Source organism: Ylistrum balloti, unplaced genomic scaffold (assembly GCF_031769215.1).
Source record: "Ylistrum balloti isolate Yb309-2 unplaced genomic scaffold, AGI_CSIRO_Ybal_v1 Utg370528, whole genome shotgun sequence".
Taxonomy (NCBI): Eukaryota; Metazoa; Mollusca; class Bivalvia; order Pectinida; family Pectinidae; genus Ylistrum; species Ylistrum balloti.
The window spans coordinates 50,068-71,098 of NW_026782337.1; the positions used below are offsets into that span (position 1 = coordinate 50,068).

General features: G+C 35.1%; 1 protein-coding gene across 1 annotated transcript in view; it reads left to right on the forward strand.

Annotated features, from left to right (window-relative positions):
- Positions 1-5,965: 5,965 nt before the first annotated feature.
- The window catches only part of LOC132555926 (serine/threonine-protein kinase SIK2-like), a 37,793-nt gene continuing 22,727 nt past the window's right edge, over positions 5,966-21,031 (forward strand). The window contains exons 1-2 of the mRNA XM_060220303.1: positions 5,966-6,145; positions 18,597-18,713. Of these exons, the coding sequence (XP_060076286.1) occupies positions 6,023-6,145; positions 18,597-18,713 (240 nt within the window). The 5' untranslated portion in view covers positions 5,966-6,022. The remainder of the gene's footprint in view (positions 6,146-18,596; positions 18,714-21,031) is intronic.

Here is a 21,031-nt window from a genome sequence, read left to right on the forward strand (position 1 = left end):
GCGTGTATCTGCATCGTCAGTCCTACACCACAGGCGCCTGTATCTACGACATCAGTCTTCCTACATCACAGGTGCCTGTATCAACAACATCAGTCCTACATCACAGGCGCCTGTATGTACAAAATCAGTCCCACATCACAGGCGCGTGTATCTACAACATCAGTCCTACATCACAGGTGCCTGTATCAACAACATCAGTGCTACATCACAGGTGCCTGTATGTACAAAATCAGTCCCAGATCACAAGCGCCTGTACCTACAACATCAGTCCTACATCACAGGCGCCTGTATGTACAAAATCAGTCTCACATCACAGGCGCGTGTATCTACAACATCAGTCCTACATCACAGGTGCCTGTATCAACAACATCAGTGCTACATCACAGGTGCCTGTATGTACAAAATCAGTCTGTATCAACAACATCAGTGCTACACACAGCGCCCGTATCCACAACATCAGTCTTACATCACAAGCGCGTGTATCTACAACATCAGTCCCACATCACAGGCGCGTGTATCTACAACATCAGTCCTACATCACAGGCGCCTATATCTACAACAACAATTCTACATCACAGGTGCCTGTATCTACAATATCAGTCACACATCACAGGCGTCTGTATCTACAACATCAGTCCTACATCACAGGTGCCTGTATCAACAACATCAGTGCTACATCACAGGTGCCTGTATGTACAAAATCAGTCCCAGATCACAAGCGCCTGTACCTACAACATCAGTCCTACATCACAGGTGCCCGTATCCACAACATCAGTCTTACATCACAAGCGCGTGTATCTACAACATCAGTCCCACATCACAGGCGCGTGTATCTACAACATCAGTCCTACATCACAGGCGCCTATATCTACAACAACAATTCTACATCACAGGTGCCTGTATCTACAATATCAGTCACACATCACAGGCGTCTGTATCTACAACATCAGTCCTACATCACAGGCGCGTGTATCTACAACATCAGTCCTACATCACAGGAGCGTGTATCTGCATCGTCAGTCCTACACCACAGGCGCCTGTATCTACGACATCAGTCTTCCTACATCACAGGTGCCTGTAACCACAACATCAGTGCTACATCACAGGCGCCTATATCTACAACAACAATTCTACATCACAGGTGCGTGTATCTACAAACCCAAGCCTTACATCACAGACGCCTGTATCTACATCAGTCCTACATCACAGGTGCCTATATCTCCAACATCAGTCACACATCACAGGCGTCTGTATCTACAACATCAATCCTACATCACAACCGCGTGTATCTACAACATCAATCCCACATCACAGGTGCCTGTATCTACAACATCAGTCCTACATCACAGGTGCCTGTATCTACAACATCAGTCTTCCTACATCACAGGTGCCTATATTTACAACATCAGTCCTACATCACAGGGGTCTGAAGCTAAAACACACTCAAAAACTTAGATTTTTAGTTGTCTTTTGTTTAACCCTTTCAAGTCATATGGTTTTTGCTGTCACTGAAGTTGTTAAAACTGTCGGATATGTATTACTATTTCTCACACGATCAAAAGAAGGCGTTCATCTTTAGATTTAAACATTCTCTTTAGTTAGCAACTTCTGTCTCTCTGACCTTCTTTCCGGCGTTTGATGTTGTCGCACCTACGAACGTTAGTGTGGCGTCGTCGAAATCCTGCATTTGTAGTCAAACTATATGGAAACAGGGGAGATAACTCGAACAAACTCACGAAATGCGTACAAAGCATATTTATATAGTTATGTTTCGTACCATAATACTTATCATCTCTCTGTCGGAATTTTAACTTTCTCGTAATAGTTCTAATTACTAGATCAATAAAAAGACTTGTTTTCAGAGGTGAGTGATCTGTAATGGTATAATCGCCCTACGCTAATCGCGTTATTGCTGCCAAGCAACGAGGCTATCACAATGACGTCATTGCAACGTCACTATCTATTTTGAAATATTGATATTGATTTTGTCTTTAATTTTAGCATCAGATGTATATTAACGGCTTCGTGTTTAGGTAATTTAACGCCTGAATAATGCTGTGATTTAGAAAGACATTTTTCAGTCGGAAAAAAGGAAATAATTCCTTTCAGATGTCAAAGAACAGAAGTTTGATCTTACTCGTGAAACTGTGAATCACGTATTACAGACTACAATATTTTAATCGCAAGTTTCTGAAGAAAACCACCAAACAGATGTACATGTATATGGCTATGAAAAAGCGATAGCATAATCACATACTGCAAACATATGTATTTATAAGTTAAATGCAGATCTAAATTCGGCCTTTAGGAATGACGCGTTGTAAATAATATATCACACAATACGATTCTACGAAGAATTAATCCATGATGTACGTTTAAAAAACGACAAGTTCAAAAATCTTTTATAGCTTCGAAATATTTTTGTTGTTTTATTTTCTTGATACAAATAACATTGTCGAAAACATTACTCTGTTTCTATGGTTACTGACGTCAGTAGGAGATCATTCTGGAATTTCCGTCTTGATTTTATATATGTTCTCGAGAGAGCTTAAGAAAATTCTGATGACGAGTTTGATATTCTGTTTATCATGATCTTATTTAAAAATGAAATGAATAATAAATTAAAGATATATATATATATATATATATAAATGAACAGATAAATAAATAAAGACAAAGTCGCTATTGTATTGTACCCTTGATGGAACTTAATGGAGAAATTTCGGGTCTAATTTTATTACCTGAAATAAAATGATACCCTTACTACGCAATCGATTTGATACATAATGTATTTACAATATAATAAAGATGGCGGCCATAGTTTATAGAATATTTCTCGACTCGACGTCATTTTTATACACACGATACTCATTATGACATACAGGTGATCGGTGATATAAGTACAGTGACAAGTGTGTATCTATATCTGACTAATCCTGCGTCTGTGTGATTCTGCAGAATCATTCTACTTATATTTATTCGGATTTTTCTCGAATTATAAATCATTGTTTATGGAAAATTCACCACAACACAGGATGACAGATGTTTTCTCTATGGTTTTTCCTTGAAACATACTCTGGAAATTACTAAATAAGCGCCTTATTTCATTAAAAGTTTATTATCATCATATATTCTTGCAATTTATTTCAAAGCGGAACAGGTGCGTTATATATGTGATTTCATAAGGAACTGTCATATTTTCCGAAACCGGAATTGCTCCGTAAATAATGTTATTTTTTTTCTGACAGATCGGTCTTGACAAGTGAGCTTAGAATTATTTCCCTAAGTCATTACATGACAAAAGTCACTTAATGGAAGCAGCTGAGCGTTCGCTGGTCGGACTGTACAGGAAATAGGGAGGAGGGGCTGCAAAATGGTCGTTATTATTTTATTACTAGTTGTTGGCATTCGCGGCTCCCATCGTCCGCCATGCTATCTCATAAGTGAAACGAAGGGAAGTAACTCTGGGATATCAGAATGAGGATCGGAAATGCAGGTTTAACTGGGAGGATATGTAATAAGTAGGCTGCAAAAGAACTTTAAACTAATTCCTATTACCGATATATAAATATGCAGCAGGAAGAAACACCTAACGAGTGCCCCAACTGGAATCGAACCCAAGTTTCTGGCGCGAGAATCCAAGAATCTACCATAAACCGAGTCGAAGACAAAGACATTTTATATCTGATACACGAAAATAGGGAAGGAAACAGAAAAAATAGTGATAGGGGTTGGGAAGTGGGGGTTGGTGAAAATCAGACAGATAAGGGGGAGGTGGGGGGAGGGAGGGAGATTTCCATTTTGATCTACAAGACAAAAAAATATCAAACTTATTTTATTCAGGGTTAACATCATTTGTCTGATCATCACCATCAAGTCACGTTTGTTTGCTGTATTTATCACCCCGTGAAATCCAGGATAATTTTCAGACAGTAACTGGTGACTACCTTACTGAACAAAACACCAGCGGTCCGTCGCATGCCGTCCGAAGCAGGGAATTTAGTGTCTAAGGACAAAACCAGCACAGATCAATACTTTTAAGTTAAGCTTTCTGACTGTTTTTGTGAGAATAAGTATAGCATTTCTATATCTTTTAAGCCATAGTAGTAGGAAACAGAGGGGACCTCTCCCCATCTAGATAACATCATTGCCCCTCCCCTCTCTCTAATGACGTCATCCCCATCAAAGCGCGGGAAACCGCCATTCATAATTCTAATTAAGTCATCTCGCGTTTTGAAAGGGAGAAAGGGAGTGGGGAGTGATGGAGAGGCAGTGCCGCACCCACCCTTGATTAAAACATTTTTATCATATCAAATATACGCGATGGGGATCGGGCACAAGTTTCCGACTTATATTAAGCCCCCTCCCTAAAATGATATATAACACCTAAATATTCACACAAGATGGAAGTAGTTACAAAACGTTTGAATGATTTCATAAATTTTGTTTTAGGCCGAGTGAGTGAATCTTCCCAGACCCATTAGGCACTATTCGACTTTCCTCTATTCCATTTGTTCGGCTTTTCAAAGTTCACATTTTTTCTTGAATAATTCGTACAGAAAACAAAACGATTGCAAAGATCAGAATTGAACTCAAGAAATGATTATTCCAAACCTTACATGTGTAAATATCTAAACAAGATGTCTGTAGAGTCATTTCTACAGTAAATGTAAAGTAATTAAAAACACAACATAAAACATTAAAGTAAACACAATCAAAACTTTGACATAAACAGCGTGCATGGATAAGGTACCGTGTAATCAATACAGGTACGTGTTCTCTAAAAAAACCTACATGCGAAAAATCATGAAAATTATTTTAAAAAATAAATAAATAAATTATAATGATAAAAAAATGAACAACAACATAACAAATAAAAACAGAACAAAAACAATAGTTTATGATTTATTTCCTTGGTTTTGAATACTGTTTGTGGCTGTATTGATTCTATTGTCGGAGCCAGACATACGTCAATTCCGGATACGTATACTTAATGTAATTCAATGACGCGTACACACTAGTTACTGTTACTCGTGTTTTTTCATTAGTCATTTTCATTTCATGGTTTTAAAAAGAACTTACCAAACCATCCAACTGCGCACCGTTTCATAATGATTTAGAAAAATAAATTTCAACCCTGACTTTGAAATAATCCATGCTCATTCGATTGTGAAACAATTTCATCGGCACAAGGCATAGTTAGCTTTCCAATTTTTTTTTATGAAAATTTAAAGAAAGTTTATCAATATAAAAAAATAATGCAGTTGGTATTTTCATTATTTTGTCTTCAGTATGCTGTTTTAAAGAAGGCTTTGTAGTTTCACTTTGCAGAATTTAAAAATACTTTATATTAAGATGAAAAAATTAAATACGAAGCTGACGATGCATAATTTATTTACCATTTTTATACACTCTACCACCACTTGGATAGGTCACTCACATAGTTTTATCTGTTTGAATGACGTAAATCCGCGTTTCGAAGGGAGACAGAATAATATGATCATAGATAACATTATGCAATATTTTATACATAATGAAAATATAGCAAGATCTTATTTTACTAATAAAACATTAGACTGGACATCATTTTTGTGAATGAAGATGAATCCATGCACAAGTTCTATCTTTCACTGCAAGGTGCTCGATCTTTATTAAAAAATGCATTAGCAATTGGTAATGCCATTGGTGCAAGGAACGGAGCAAGTTCGCCGATGGTTGTGATAAACACACATGTTTCACTCATTCTAAAACCGCTAATATAATTTTATTGACTGTCGTTCTATCCAACCTACGTCATTGCCGAGACTCATCCTTAGCAACGCCGAATACGAAACTTTCATCTGCAATTAGTAGGCAACTTCTAGCTCGATACTGACGTCACACTGACGTCACAATCCGGTATACACGGCTCAGCGCCATGCAAAATAATATGAGGCAGTCACTGAGTGAGCTCGGAGCTAAAGAGACTGTGTGTGTGGATGTACGACGAAAAAGGACGGATTTTACTAACCAAACATAGACCATGGTCATGGCTGAGAGATCGAAGGGTCACGTTCGGGTGGGATTTTATGATATTGAAAGGACTATCGGAAAGGGGAACTTTGCGGTGGTCAAACTGGGAAAGCACCGTATAACTAAATCAGAGGTTAGTAGCTGCATGCATGAAAATAATAAGACACTTAGAGTATTGCTTCAATTTATAGAGCTAAATGATTCCTATATATTTGAAAATACAGTTAAAACATGATAGTCAGGTGCACGTAATAGCTTGCAAACACCGTGTCTATTGTGCACGAACTTGGAAGTCTCATTGTGCAATCAGTCCTATTCTGACATTTCCTGTTTGTATCCTCAAAATATTATGAATTTGTGTTTGCCAGATAGGTTTAGTTTTCTTAGTTCAAACTTTGTTTTTAAAACATCTACTGAATAGTTATGTTATGTTTTATTGACCTGTCCCGAAGCAGTGAACGCTGGGTCGTCTCTTCAGGGTTCTTTGTGTATTGGGGAATGACATGTGTGTGGCTTTACTCGTCCAGCTTGAGGCGATATATGACAGTTGTTCGTGGTCATTGGTCAGTCCCGGTTGCGTGTTTTATATGACATGTCTCAGTGTCAGGTAAATATTTCTGTATAACATGCATAAGATTCGACAATTCGACACATGCTTTCCGTTTTGTGTATATGTTATTTTTAGTAACAAGTAAAAAAAAAAAAACTCCAAATGAATTCCTTTTACACGATTGTTTTGTTTCTTTTAACTTGTACCCCTTTTATAGAATAAAATTAAAAGATCTAAATGAAAGAAATGGATTGAAATAAGTTTAAATCACATTCAAAACATTGAAACTGGAACATTGTATGTATTATAAGAGTGTATTGATATCATATATACACAGGTGTTTATAAAGTCATTATAAATAGGTGAACCAGGTCAATGGGTCATTTCAATCATTGTACCAGTGTTAGCTGTCTACGGACACAAACATTTGTTTTTAGGAGCCTACATTTTCAAATGTTTGAATTTGTGCAAACTTTTCATGAAAAGTTGCATTCTACTCCACAATAACCTTCTCCCCTAAAAACAAAACATTGTTCAAATTGGAAGAAAAATAACAATAATATGCATTTTTTTTGGTAATTGGTTAGATATGTAGGGAATTATAACAGTGATAAATCTTACAACTTGTTTTTATGAGTCTTTAAACTTAATTGCTTAAAACAATGGGTCACACGGTGTAAAAATTCAACTATTTAAGAAGTTCTGAGTGCCATAAAATTCACGAGTACAGGGACTCAGGATTTGCATGAAGATTGTTGTACAATATATTGTGAAATTCACAGCTAGTAGTTGATGACATTTGAATGTCATGTTGATGATGATAAAACAACAACACAAAATGTTCATTGTGAAATCTGTGTAAAATATAATCTGAAACAAAAAAACTACCAATGTTAAGACCTCATGAAGTGAAACCATGAAAAAGCATACTTTATATATGTACAAGGTTAACAAGTCTGATTTGTCTTGAATATTAGTATCTGGCCATCATGTGTATACTATATAGGTTATATACGAGTCAAATATCAAGTTGTTTCTCCTGGCTATTTTTTATACACCTGAACACCTACACAGGTATAATGGTAATACATGATATAAACCAAAGTTGTGTACTGTACTTTCTTACAAGATAAACACTGTGTGCCTCAGCACTATTATCAGAATATCTCATCATAAATGAATTGTCAGTATTTATGAAAACGAGAGAGTTGTAAATGTAAACATGTTTATTGTGATAACTTTCTGTAGGAAAAGTTCACCTGTATGTAAAAAGTAAAACCTAACATCACCATTACTTTGACATCCTAATTGTTATTCTCTCTGATGTAATGGTTTCTATGCTACGTCTGTCCATGTTCACCTCCCATCCGTCATCTAACAGTAAGAGACTGTTTTCTAAGGCCTGCATAGCATAAAAATTATTGATCACTTGAAAAGTTCTACAATAGCTTTTGTAATTTCTAGATATTACAGCTGGTACTAAATGACATGTACATATAATAAGTTAGTCTTATTATGAAAAATTACTGAACATAAGCTTAAACAGTGACTCGTGGTGTTCAAATCCACTCGTAATGCAGGTAACCAGGAAATGTTTGGTTTTTGTAGAAACCAGATAGTACTAGTTTGTGGACGTAACAAGTTTACAGTTCAACGGCATAGACTGATAAAATATTCATACAATAAAATTGTAGCTTTATGTGTCAGGCATATTGTCACTCTAAATTCCTCAAAATTTTATCACAGATGATGGCATTATGTGGTAGCTGTATTGAACTATTTGTGATAAAAACATAGATAAAAAGTAAATTTGAAACTAATTTATATATGGTTCCTTCTTTAACTATTTATAATAAATATTCATTGGAACATCATATTTTTTATTTTGTAATTGATTACATTAAAGCATATACAATTATAATGCATAATGAAAATTTAGATCATGTGGAGACTAAATTAAATGCAGCTATCCTGTCTGTCAAAATACAGATATTGTCTGATTTTGATGAAATTTGATATAGGAGACGTGTGGTGAAAGGGAGGCCAGTAGTCAAGAAAACTCATAATCCACACTGAAATATTAGGAAATGGATTTCTGTGCTGTCACAATTGTTACACAATAATAGTTGAGGGAGATGTTTAAAAATGAGCTGTTAGGAATCTCATAATCCAGATGATTTTGACACGATAATATAGGGTCCAGTTCATTGTACATGTAATTGCATTCTGACTTTTAACACAACAAAAGGTGAATGTTACTGCAGCTTTCATAAGACCATACACAAGCATCCTTTATGACTGCAGGGTAGTTTGGAAGACATGCAACAATTCTAGTTTCTCAACAATGCTGTAGCCTGTGTTTTATCCTTGTTACACGGTACCATGTGGTTGGTGTAACTACAATATATTGTTGGATACCTTAGGCCCTAAAATAGGAGTGTCTTCTGCTGTATTCAGGTCACATTTACCAAGGCAGTCTATATTAGCCATGGTTGTCGTCTCCAGAATCCAGTCTATATTAGCCAAGGTTGTCATCTCCAGAATCCAGTCTATATTAGCCAAGGTTGTCGTCTCCAGAATCCAGTCTATATTAGCCAAGGTTGTCGTCTCCAGAATCCAGTCTATATTAGCCAAAGGTTGTCGTCTCCAGAATCCAGTCTATATTAGCCAAGGTTGTCATCTCCAGAATCCAGTCTATATTAGCCAAGGTTGTCGTCTCCAGAATCCAGTCTATATTAGCCAAAGTTGTTGTCTCCAGAATCCAGTCTATATTAGCCAAGGTTGTCGTCTCCAGAATCCAGTCTATATTAGCCAAGGTTGTCGTCTCCAGAATCCAGTCTATATTAGCCAAGGTTGTCGTCTCCAGAATCCAGTCTATATTAGCCAAGGTTGTCATCTCCAGAATCCAGTCTATATTAGCCAAGGTTGTCGTCTCCAGAATCCAGTCTATATTAGCCAAGGTTGTCATCTCCAGAATCCAGTCTATATTAGCCAAGGTTGTCGTCTCCAGAATCCAGTCTATATTAGCCAAGGTTGTCGTCTCCAGAACCCAGTCTATATTAGCCAAGGTTGTCATCTCCAGAATGCAGTCTGTATTAGCCAAGGTTGTCTATATTAGCCAAGGTTGTCATCTCCAGAACCCAGTCTATATTAGCCAAGGTTGTCATCTCCAGAATCCAGTCTATATTAGCCAAGGTTGTCATCTCCAGAATCCAGTCTATATTAGCCAAGGTTGTCGTCTCCAGAATCCAGTCTGTATAGCCAAGGTTTTCCAGAATCCAGTCTATATTAGCCAAGGTTGTCATCTCCAGAACCCAGTCTATATTAGCCAAGGTTGTCATCTCCAGAATCCAGTCTATATTAGCCAAGGTTGTCATCTCCAGAATCCAGTCTATATTAGCCAAGGTTGTCATCTCCAGAACCCAGTCTATATTAGCCAAGGTTGTCATCTCCAGAATCCAGTCTATATTAGCCAAGGTTGTCATCTCCAGAATCCAGTCTATATTAGCCAAAGGTTGTCGTCTCCAGAATCCAGTCTATATTAGCCAAGGTTGTTGTCTCCAGAATCCAGTCTATATTAGCCAAGGTTGTCGTCTCCTGAATCCAGTCTATATTAGCCAAGGTTGTCATCTCCAGAATCCAGTCTATATTAGCCAAGGTTGTCATCTCCAGAATCCAGTCTATATTAGCCAAGGTTGTCATCTCCAGAACCCAGTCTATATTAGCCAAGGTTGTCATCTCCAGAATCCAGTCTATATTAGCCAAGGTTGTCATCTCCAGAATCCAGTCTATATTAGCCAAAGGTTGTCATCTCCAGAATCCAGTCTGTATTAGCCAAGGTTTCCTTCTCCAGAATCCAGTCTATATTAGCCAAGGTTGTCATCTCCAGAATCCAGTCTATATTAGCCAAGGTTGTCATCTCCAGAATCCAGTCTATATTAGCCAAGGTTGTCATCTCCAGAACCCAGTCTATATTAGCCAAGGTTTCCTTCTCCAGAATCCAGTCTATATTAGCCATGGTTGTCATCTCCAGAATCCAGTCTATATTAGCCAAGGTTGTCATCTCCAGAATCCAGTCTATATTAGCCAAGGTTGTCATCTCCAGAATCCAGTCTATATTAGCCAAGGTTGTCATCTCCAGAATCCAGTCTATATTAGCCATGGTTGTCATCTCCAGAATCCAGTCTATATTAGCCAAGGTTGTCATCTCCAGAATCCAGTCTGTATTAGCCAAGGTTTCCTTCTCCAGAATCCAGTCTATATTAGCCAAGGTTGTCATCTCCAGAATCCAGTCTATATTAGCCAAGGTTGTCATCTCCAGAATCCAGTCTATATTAGCCAAGGTTGTCATCTCCAGAACCCAGTCTATATTAGCCAAGGTTGTCATCTCCAGAATCCAGTCTATATTAGCCAAGGTTGTCATCTCCAGAACCCAGTCTATATTAGCCAAGGTTTCCTTCTCCAGAATCCAGTCTATATTAGCCAAAGTTGTTGTCTCCAGAATCCAGTCTATATTAGCCATGGTTGTTGTGTCCAGAATCCAGTCTAAATTACCCTGTTTCATATTTTCAGTGAAACCATACTGTGCAGTTGATAATCATTTATTTAGATTTTTGATTGAGAGCCTTCTTTACAAGGTATGATTATATTGTTACAAAGCATGATCAATGTAGGCCTTGTTGAAGTGCACAAGTGCTCTGTCATTGTATTGTTGACAGCCAGAAATTCACACCAAGAAGAAAAAAAACCCACTTTGTTTTGGATGCAAACATAGTTTTTTTTACTCATTCTGATCTTGACAGGACAGCAACATTTTAATACCAAATTGACATTTTCTATGAATAAAAATGAAGCAAATAACATGATGCATGTAAAACTGATTGACCAAACATTCAGTTTCACCTAAAGGTTAGCTGTAAAAAAAGACCAGTTGTTGTTGAGCTTGCTTTCAATTGTTTTTTTTTTATTTGTTATCATTGAAGGCAGCATTTGCTAATAATAGTAATATTTCCATAAATGTAGTAAAATTGATGGTGTAAATAATAGATGGACATAGTATAATATTAGTTGATCCACTTGCCAGATGATAACAAAACAAAGTTTTGCTGACATATATCACCAAAGTCACAATTCAAATTGTAAATTGATGTGATATTTACATAGTGTGTTAGAGATCCATGCATAAAGACAAGAAGAGTAAGATAATGTATTCCAGGATCTAACTGACTGCTTCTTTAATAATAACACCAAATGGGTCTTTCCAAGTGATGTCATGCTCTTAAAAAGAGAACCAGGTCAATAACGGCATATCATTGACTATATCCTGATAGTGAGTTTGTATACAAATATTTACAGTCGCACAATTTATTCTTAGAAACACCTTCACTTCCATTTTCTAATCAGGTTTTTAATAGTTTTTGTTCTGTATCATTTTTGCATTTAATTAAACTTGGCAACATAGAGATAAGATCTTGGTTCTGATCGTTTCAAGTTCCATTCCATCACTTTTATAAAAAGAAAATTCAAAAGTACACATTGAACTCTGTTTTCTTGCATGGATTAAGAAACTGTAATGTGAACCATCACCACCCACACATACACTTCAATATAGAATCAAGTATAATCTATCAGTACATTCATTATGATTTGGCAGTTGTCCCAACATAGACTCCTATTAACATCAGTATTAGGAGGTCCACCATCAGTGCTAAAGTATAGAGGGTTCATTTTAAAAATCTAAAATGCATTCACTTCTAGCTTTAATGTCCACTCGAGACAGATCCTCGTTTGTTAAATGATATTTGCGCTAAATCTCTGAGAAGCAATGTTTATTCATAGGATTGTGTTTGTGTGTTTTCCAGACTACAAAATTTCAAAGCAGGTATACAGTGTCTTCTTAGGAATAAATAAAAAAAAACAAATAAAAATTGTGTGTATTGAACTTGAAATCAGGTTTCAGAGAATAGTAAGTGTTAATTAAAGAACAATAAGCAGAAATTATCAGCTTTTCAAAAGTTATTTCTAGCTTTTATGAAGAGAAGCATATTGAAAATATTACATAATATATTATGTAACTTACAAGCGATCTTGTTATCTATGTTGGAGGGAAGGGATTGGATGGAGTGGAGTGGGGTGGGTTGGGGTGTTGAGCATACAAATGTACCAGCATTTTATTGATAGTTTTCTTCGTTTTTGGATGTGGGGGTGGTGTAGTTTGTTCAGCCAGACACTTGTTGCCTGCACAAGCTGTACTCTTACAGAATTATGAAGAAATCGGGCGGGGGGCGAAAAAGTCCAGGGTGCTGCCCATGGTTAGGTTAAGTTAGATTAACATAACAATATACATTATATTGCAAGAAGATGTTGCTGAAAATCTCTGTGAAATGTAAAATAAGTAAGAAAAGGACTAACATCAATGATTATTGTAAAGAACAAGGTCACCTGTTGTACCTGGGATACTTTAGAACACTTTTTCCTGATGATGGATTACACGGATCTGTCTCTGTGTCAGTTCCAAGGTCAGACATTAAGGTCAAGATCCTGAGGTCCAGTCTATTTATGGTGATTGTGTAGCCAGAGGTTTAACATGTTAAGTATGTAAACAGAGATATTAAACACACAAAATCCTTTCTACAATGAAATGCCCAAGGTTGATCAGTTAAAAGGTGTGTAAAGTTGATCACAGCATTATCATGATCATCATGACTGCAGGTAGTGAAATAGTAAGAGTGAACTTAAACAGATGGTGAAAATTATAACAGTATTTTGTGTGGAAATTAGAATTAAATTGATATATATTTCTTAATTGCAGTGACTTTGTATGAAAAAAAATGAAATTTTGTGTTTACAAACATATTTGTGATAAATTCCTGTGTTGATAGGAAACATAAAGTAAGCACTTTATTTACCTCATGAACAGGTTCCATTGACAGCAGCTGCTGAAATTATTTCCATGCTGGGTTCTGATTAAAACCAGTAAAGAATTTGAAGTAAATACTTGGTTTTTAAATTTTTTTTTTATCATTTAATATTCATATATCAACTTGTGAAATGAAACATTCCACCATACAGCTGGACGGATGTATGAATACGTCATACCAGTATCACACCTGCATATGTTCTTTGATAAACCCAGCTTTTAATTGTGATTGTGTGGTATTGCCTGAAACACTCAAAAAATATTTTTAAAAATATGTTTTGAGGCTGCATAATTAAAGTGTCTTCTTTAGTCAAGAAATGCTAATCAGTGGGATGTCTTAGTGATCAGGATACACAAAAGCTTAGAGGGAAGTTTTTTGAAATGTTTCTTTCAAACAGCAGGATGTACAGAAACTGACATTGACAACACTAATAAATAATTGGTAGGTAAACATTTGAATGTCAAATATCTTTTGGAAATCTCCACAATTTTTTTTACATAGGTATAGAATCATTTCATTTCCAATAGCATATATTTTAGATGTGTGATCATGACTCTTAACACTTGTAAAATATTGTATAATAAGTATGTGTATCATATCTCATTCCTTGTCATGTAGTGGTTAACGGTACATATTAATCTGGTAATACTCATGATTCGGCAGTTACATGGTTTAAATGGGAATAGTATGTTAATTAGGTATAATACTCTTTGTTGTTTGATTGTCAAGTTAAACAATAAAACCTGTCCAATCAAAGACATCCTAGGTACGGACGACTTTGTATAGGCTTACATACATCCATTGTGATAGAGTTTGGAACGTGTACAAAAGTCACGTTTTATATGTTAAATGTTTCGCGGTCTTGATTCAGAGCTGTTAATTGAAATTTTAGGTTCAGTTAATGTGATCTGATTTTTGTATGATGTACATGACACTTTAGAACCGATGATTGGATTCGCTGTAAGACTTCTTTGATGTCAAAACAATATTTTTTCTACATTTTTTAGATGTTATAATTTTTTTCTTACAAAGTGTAGCTATTTTTTTCCCAACATTTGTAGAATGTACAAAAATTTAAATATAGAAATTTTATTCATGGTCAAGTAAATTGATTTCAGAAATACTTTTTTAAATTGAGTGATAGGGTTTAATACTATAATATACTGCAACATTTATAAATATATTGTTAAGATAATGAGTTTTCTCTAGAAATATAGAAACAATGATGAGAATTTCCTAACTGAATGTATATTTTATAGGCCTCTGTAGCTGTATACAGAAAACTATCACTAAGATTTTGGTGTCAAATGGTAAGGTGATGTAGCCAGTGCTGTTGTGAGCTGGTACAGTAAACCATCAGTGATATTCATGAATCCATCAATGTTTGTAAATATATCACCTGTGTGATGATGTAACAGGAAATAGGTTAGAAAAATGTGCTCATTGTGCTGATATCACATGATATTTTTATCATTTTAAGACTTCCTTCATCTCGCTTAAATATAATATATTTTCGGTCATATTTCCTTATTTATATATAAGGTATTTGCAGATAATCATTTCAAATTCAAAATTTCCCTTATACATTTTAGTACATTTTGTTAAGGCACTATCTACCTACCCATATTGTTGTTTTATAGTATGTCCTTATCCAGCAAAAGTTGATCCTTCAATTTTGGGTCAAAATTTGTATGTTGGCATTTTGCAACAGAGTAAACCTTTTTTCTTGAATAACCCTATATCGTAGACACACTAATCAAATTTCAGTGCATTATCACTGTTTTGGAAATTAGCGCAACAATTGTTTTTCACATCAGTAGTAATTGTTTATTGACAAATGCAATAATCATATTTAAGCCGATAGTTTGAGTACAAAAATTACTAAAATAAGTGAAAATGCAAAAAGATGTATATTCATAATACCTAAATATCTTCTTGCTTGCTTGTAGCTTTAATAAAACAATATGCAAAAAATCCTATCTATGTATGAAATGGGAAAATATGTAAGCAAAATATACCTATTTTTTTATACATGATATATGATGAATGCGCCAGCTTGATTATTGTATTATGTACTAGTATAATACACATATGTAAAACTTGTAAAGTCTATCTCTAACTCTAGCTGTGACTGGCTACAGTCTGGGTAATGTCGAGGATCAATCAGTCCACCCTAGTAGTGGTGATCAATACGTGGAGAAAATAGATGAAATAATCCACCTGATTGCTATCACACCTAGTGCTGATAAGGAAAAAATCGTGCACAATTTATTTTTACATTATTGATAGTGCTCGTGTCATTAGCAGAAGTCAACAGAACTGCACGATATTTTACATCAATCTATTCTACTGAACAATTTCCTATTTTTAGCTTACAATGTGTCTGTCTTGATTTTTTGAAAAAATATTACAAATGTTTGAGATGCTTTGTGATACCATAAAGTTATATATTAACGTTACATTTCATTATTCTGTAATGAGCACACACCCCTTGACACTGAAAAATATGTTAATGGATTGGGTCCCTCAACTTGTTGAAGAATCAAGTTTCAGAATAGTCCCTAGTACATATGTATCATTGATTCATTAAAAGAATGGTACAAAAACAGCTTGCGTGGGTAAATTTAGGTCTGACAGACCTGTCTCTTTGTGGTACAGTATATATATCATTATGTAGGTGGATACAGAGCGATGAATGTACATACGACCTTAGGCGTTTTCACTGGCAGACCATTTTTCTACCAAATGTTTTTATCTTGAGACATACATGTATATACTCTGGTAAATGAAAAAAAAGGAAAAATATCAAATAGAAATGTTGAAAAAATAAAAGTGTACTTGACTGTTCACTGGCTGCAGGTTATGTTCATAAATATTGATATCCGTTGAATGTTTGAAGGATAACATATTGTAAGTTATGAATATGACCTTGTGCCATTGTGTGAAGGTCAAAAGTTCAAGTGATTTGTCTTCTAACACTTATATAGATATATATACAGTTGTAGTGAATATACAGGATTTGAAAAAAAATATCTATAATGAGGGTGTGTTGTATTAGTCTATTTGGAAAGTTGTATTTTAACAAGCTTGTTTTTCTGGAAGTATGAATGACTTGTAAAAATGAAACTGTTTTGAACATTTGTATTTTATATGTGTTGACTAATGCTGGGTATGTTTCTGTAAAATCTACAGGTTTCTGACAACTGGTGTGTACTGGTAAAAGTCTGATAAAACTTGTAAACATGTATGTTATGTGTACTAGTAGTGTGGAACGTAACACTGTGCAATATCAATATTGTCATATCAAGGTGACTAGTTTCCAATAAATGAGTTTTTTATTCACCCATTTTTCATACCATCCTATATAGTCGGTAAGGTTTTGTTGTACAACTTTCAAGTGTTTTGTACAGGTGAGATATAACAACACAAGGACTTGTGTACTAGTGTGGAATATGACCTGAGGAGATTCAGGTATCTGGCTGTAACAACACAATATCCCCATTTCACGTCCCTGAAAATTTGATGCTAAATATTAAAATTTCTGTCCTTTTTGTTCTCTGGCTTGTCTCTGTCTGTGTTGGAATTCTCCTGGGTGTTTTACAGTTTTTGGTACATTGTCAGTGATAATGGGCACAATAATATACAGGATTATTTTATTTATGAGCAAAGCTCTTAAATTAGTAAGCCTAACGATTATACTGCTGGCGGAGAATCAATGGAAAACATCCACAAAATACAATTCTAGGCACATATATGGGTTATCAGTGGTAAGAGTGAATGTACTGTAATTTATGTATGTTGGTAATCTAGCTGTTTTTTACATAGTTATGTCAGCTACATAGATACATGTGTCATTATTGCATGTCAGGATGTTTTCAGTTGCCTGTCAATATTTCGACAAAGAACAAATTTATAGGCTTATATTTTGAGGAATTTATATTTATTTATTGTCTGTCCTCCATCTGATAGTTTGTCTGTCTTCCAGCTTATAATGTTGCCATCTGACAATTTTGTCTGTCCTCCATCCGATAGTTTGTCTGTCTCACATCTTATAATTTTGCCATCTGACAATTTTGTTTGTCCTTCATCTAACAATTTTGTCTATCCTCCATCTGACAATTTTGTCTATCCTCCATCAGACAATTTTGTCTATCCTCCATCTGACAATTTTGTCTATCCTCCATCTGACAATTTTGTCTATCCTCCATCTGACAATTTTCTTTATGCTCCATCAGACAATTTTGTCTATCCTCCTTCTGACAATTTTGTCTATCCTCCATCTGACAATTTTGTCTATCCTCCATCTGACAATTTTGTCTATCCTCCATCAGACAATTTTGTCTATCCTCCATCTGACAATTTTGTCTATCCTCCATCTGACAATTTTGTCTATCCTCCATCTGACAATTTTGTCTATCCTCCATCTGACAATTTTGTCTATCCTCCATCAGACAATTTTGTCTATCCTCCATCTGACAATTTTGTCTTCCTGCTGATTTCTACTCCTGTCAATTTGATGTCTCTGTGAATTCTCATTAGACTAATGTAATATATCATCTAGGTTTGATTAAACTGATAACTTTGTCCAGTTTCATTCAGTTTTGATGAGACTTGTATCTCTCTTCAACTTCACTCTGTGTTGATGAAACTGGGAACTGTCAACTGTCTTTCATTTCAATCATCTAAGAAGTCCATTTAATTTCCTTCAGATTTAATTAATCTTGTGAAATATGTTATGATTCTGTTCCATACATGTGACAAACGTTACATCAAATTTTATTGTGCTACCCAAAGGGGAGAGCATGTAGTCATCGATTTGTCTGTCTGTCCATCCGTCTGTCCATTTATCTGTCCGTCGTAATGTTGTCCAAAGCTTAAAAAAATATAAGAGGTATCAACATAAAACTTCATAGGTAGATAAATCTCAACAAAGGGAAGTGCAGTGCACTAGAGAACCATCACTCTCTATTACATAATTTAGGAGTTATTGCCCTTTGTTATTTTTCACTCTTATATTTTGTCTGAATCAGGGAGATTTATTTTGTTTAGTATTATTCTGTTTTGAGCAAGTCAAAGTGATAATTTATTTAATCAATTTTTGTTTTAAATTTCAGGTCGCCATCAAGATTATAGATAAGACACAACTGGATGAAAATAATTTACAGAAAATTGACAGAGAAGTTCAAATACTGAAGATGCTAAGTCATCCCAATATAATAAAACTTCACCAGGTATGTAGTCATTGTCACCCCAATATAATAAAACTTCACCAGGTATGTAGTCATTGTCACCCCAATATAATAGACTGTTATGAGGTATTTAGTCAAAGTCTTATGTTCGTTGGGGGAACATAAAATTTTAGCTGTAGTGATAAATTCCTCAGTGGTGCTGCTATAAATTTGATTTTGACTCCAAAGTTACAGAGGCTGATGCTGTGTCACTTTTGATTGATATGGTGATAAACACAGCAGGTGGCATGGAATCGTGACATTTTAAAAACGATCATACCGAATGGCAGCTTCACAAATTAAAACAAGTACATGGAATCATGACACCAAAATATATTAGCAGTATTGGATAGGAACATCACAAAACTCCACATTGAATTTGTACATCATAGAGCTGTTATCAAAGAGGACATGTAGTTGGGATGCATTTGTTTCCTGACAAATAAAGAATATAAAAATACAGTAAAGTGAAACAACACCAAAAAAGAGAAAAAAAACTCAATGAAAAAAAGCAAGAAAAAAAAAAAGCAGGAATCTGGAATTAACGTTTAATTCTTTGGCATTTTTAAGCAGGAATTCATCGCATACCTCCATGTTGCGACTGTTATGATAAATATTATAGCACTTGTTGGAACACTCTACCTCGTCTGCTGCTTGCTGTACCTGTACCTGTGGTGACTCATACTGTTCACACTATCTTAATCAATACACTCTTCCAAGGATGCTAATGAGAAAAATGCTTCCTACGGCAAATCTTGTATTTTCATGCTATTTTAAGAGAATAATCAATGAAAGTATTGGAATATTTGTGTTTTTTTATTAACTATTGTAACAAAACAATGTATAATTATTGTCTTGCTAGGTATAAAAGCTTCATTGAAGATCTCTGATCAATGCCTTACAAACCATAACTTTAACTAATGAAAATGAGATCGTTTCAGGGGCACATTCATTTTAAAACCATGCTATGAATTAATTAGGATTTTAAAGTCAGTATCACAATAACCATTACCTTGACTTTTTACAAGTTGTTTGCTTCAAACCTGACACTCACAATAGGAAATTATGACTGCCATTACCAGTTAAGTGATTGTTAAGTTTAATAATTGATTAATCAGTTGAAACTGATGCTTGTGAGATGTTATTGTACCATCTGTTGTGTTGGCTACGAAACCAATTCATTAAAAGTGAATTGGTGCTAAGATAAGTGCACGAGAAGGTTGTAAAAGCATTTCAAATGTAAAAATCAGCTTTAAAAAATTCGCTGAACATGAATTCTGACTATCGTTTACAATCATTCTTAAAACGTCTTTAATTAATCCATTAAGATATTCCCTTCCGTAATGCATTTGATTTAACTTCCCGATACTCATATCTGAATACACATACCAATCTGATAATGACTTTTAAACCCACTGACCAAATTATGGAGATTAAACACAATACCACTGGTCAGTAATCCCATTAGAACTGACCGTACCACATGACCTCTGATGGTCACATCATTTCTTAATCGACTCCTAAGTCATATCTGTATCTGGTGCCTTGGCTCATAAGTCATAACAATACCTAAAGCCTAATCACTTCTCTCCTAAATCAGCTCTCGTAATAATTGGTCTAGAGTATAATAACTAAAAATGTGAAAAGTTGGGCTGTATTCCTGAACTGGTTGATAGCTTTACATCCATATGTAACTCATATTGATCAACTTACATTTTTACAGTGTGTGTAAAGAAGACAAGTTCTGATATATGTTGATCTATATATTTTGTACATCCCTATAAACATCAGACATCTGTGATGTTTATTTTCATAATGGACAAAATTCATATTTATCCATGTAGAACTGCTGAGTTTCAGACGTACAGTTAAACACTGTAAATTTTTGAAAAGGAAAAGAAATTTTTAAAAAAGGATATTTGCCCTTAAAGATTTCCTCTTTTTAATCAAGATTTCAGAGGATAAGTTGAAAGCATTATATTGAATGTTTTAACAAGTTATAAAGTCTTCTTACTATTCATTTAAATCATTGGGATAGAAAAGTGTGTAATGTAAGTACTTTATTCCTACACCTGTTATCAGTACCACGAACTATATATTTGATGGGCAATATAATAGGGGTTACATTGATAGAATATATGTAGATGACCCTGTGACCTAATGAACCCACGACCTTAACCATTGACGCCAGCAAATCAGGATAATTTGGAGGGATTCCATGTTGTATACAGAAGTGTAACAATGTTTGAATACGGTGGAATTACAGGTAGGCTGTTCGTAAGACAATGTTTACAGCACACCTGTATTAGCTCCACATTGAC